Genomic DNA, 2,178 nt, shown 5'->3' on the forward strand with positions numbered 1-2,178 from the left:
TCTTTCACTATCTCTGGTGCCGGGCTTATTACCTTCTAAAAAACACACCGATTCCTCGCTTTCCAAGTGCTCCAACACAACGCCGCTATGAGGAGGGTCTTTTGTCTACCGTCTAATTGAGCCGCTGCCCAGGAGAAGACCCGTTGCCACCAATTGAAAAATGTCTCTTCTTCTATCATCCATAGATCAGGGGTTATTAAGTTTAGTCTCCATATTATTGAAGATAGGGGGCGTTGGAACAAAGCATGAGAAATTGATTCAGCCTTCAACATGCATCTTGGACAAGTGGCAGGAGTGGATGCGAACCGGCTGTGAACTTGTTGCAACACAGGAAGCTTTTCATGAAGACTTTTCCATAGAAAAATCTTAATTTTATGTGGTAATTTCAACTCCCAAATGCTATTCCAGACTCTGTTGTGTATGTTTTGGGGCCTCAATGAAGTAGAAGAATGAAAGAATCCATAAGCAATTTTGTATCCTGACCCAACTTCATATATACCAGATTTTGTCTAGCACCAATTAACTTCATCCTCCTCCTCTGTTGGTTTGATTGAAAAAATTTTATTGCATATATCAACTGAAAAAATCGACTTAATCAAATTTCTATTCCAGCTTCTATCAGGATTTAGTAACGCCATTAACGTAATACACTTGCAGATCTGGCGGGATTGTGAGTGCATTTTGAGGGACATTAAAGGGCACTGGTGGTGGGAGCCAGGGGTCATGGAAGATGCGAATATTAGTGCCAGAGCCTATTTTCCATAACAAGCCTTTCTCGATCACCTTGCGCCCTTCAAGAACACTTCTCCAGCCCCACGACGGTACGCTTCCTATCTCTGCATGTAGGAAATCTGTATATCTGAAATATTTAGCTTTGAGAATTCTTGATAGAGTAGAATTAGGGTATTTCATTAGACGCCAATATTGTTTTCCCAATAAAGCCAAATTTTGCGCCCTTAGGTCCTTGATCCACAGCCCGCCATCTTTCTTCGGTCTTGTCATTGTGTCCCATTTAATCCAAACCATTCTTCGTTCTGCGCCTTTTTGACCCCACCAAAATTGCGAGAGCATGCTATGAATCTCAGTCAACAGCGTGTCCGGGAGCTTGAAACAAGAGAGTGTATAAATAGGAATCGCCTCCCCCACTATTCTCAATAGCGTGTGCCTACCACCTGATGACAATATACTTCTTTTCCAACCCATAATCCTCTTCTGAACTTTATCCTTGACAGTTCCAAAGGTTACTTTCTTTGATTTTTGAACTATAGAGGGCAATCCCAGGTATTTGTCTTGTGTTCCGATATGTTCAATATTTAGTGTCTGAGCAATTCCCAGGTATTTGTCTTGCTTAAGATACTAGTTACTGGATTAGTAGTTCAATCAGTAAATTATTGGTTAAATTATTTATATTATAATTGATAAATATAAATTTTAAAAATATAATTTATTTTGTATATGTGATATTTAAAAAAATGCTAAATGTAATCAAAAGCAACTTGTCCTAGTGGTTGCTAAGCTGCTGCTAAAGTTTTGAAAACTGAATTGGTCATCGAAATAACTGTTTTATAATAAAATATAAATAAAACCACTAAAACATAATAATAGTCTAATAAAAATTTTAAAATATCATCTAACCAATACAGCTATAAAGAAGGATCACTTCCCACTTCCCACTTCCTTTTATTGTTCAGATGTTATAGAGGTTGGTCGGACATGCATTTTATTATTTTTTAGATGGATACTCCAACTACAACCAAATTGCAGTGACCTTCATGATCAAGAGAAGACGGCATTCACATGCCCCTTTGAAGTCTTCGCTTACCGCTGTATGCCTTTCGGTTTGTGCAATGCTCCTGCGACTTTCCAAAAGTGCATGCTTTCCATCTTATCTGATATGATTAAAAAATTTATTGAGGTTTTTATGGATGACTTCTCTATTTTTGGTGATTCCTTTGAAGGGTGCTTGCAACATCTAGCCTTGGTCTTGAGAAGGTCCAAAGAAACTAACATGGTTATGAATTGGAAAAAATGCCACTTTATGATTACGGAAGGTATAGTTCTTAGGCACCACATCTCAAGCAAAGGTATAGAAGTTGACAAGGCCAAAGCGGAGGTAATTGAGAAATTATCCCCTGTAAATGTAAAGAGCATAAGGAGTTTCTTAGAAATTATACATGC

The 2,178-nt window shown here is 38.1% G+C and overlaps 1 protein-coding gene across 1 annotated transcript; it reads right to left on the bottom strand.

Moving 5' to 3' along the window:
- Positions 1–618: 618 nt before the first annotated feature.
- On the bottom strand, positions 619–1,203 carry LOC112701446 (uncharacterized mitochondrial protein AtMg00310-like). The gene has a single exon (XM_025752200.1). The coding sequence runs from the start codon at positions 1,201–1,203 to the stop codon at positions 619–621; it is 585 nt and encodes a 194-aa protein (XP_025607985.1).
- Positions 1,204–2,178: the final 975 nt, after the last annotated feature.

The sequence above is a fragment of the Arachis hypogaea genome, chromosome 7, assembly GCF_003086295.3.
Source record: "Arachis hypogaea cultivar Tifrunner chromosome 7, arahy.Tifrunner.gnm2.J5K5, whole genome shotgun sequence".
NCBI lineage: Eukaryota > Viridiplantae > Streptophyta > Magnoliopsida > Fabales > Fabaceae > Arachis > Arachis hypogaea.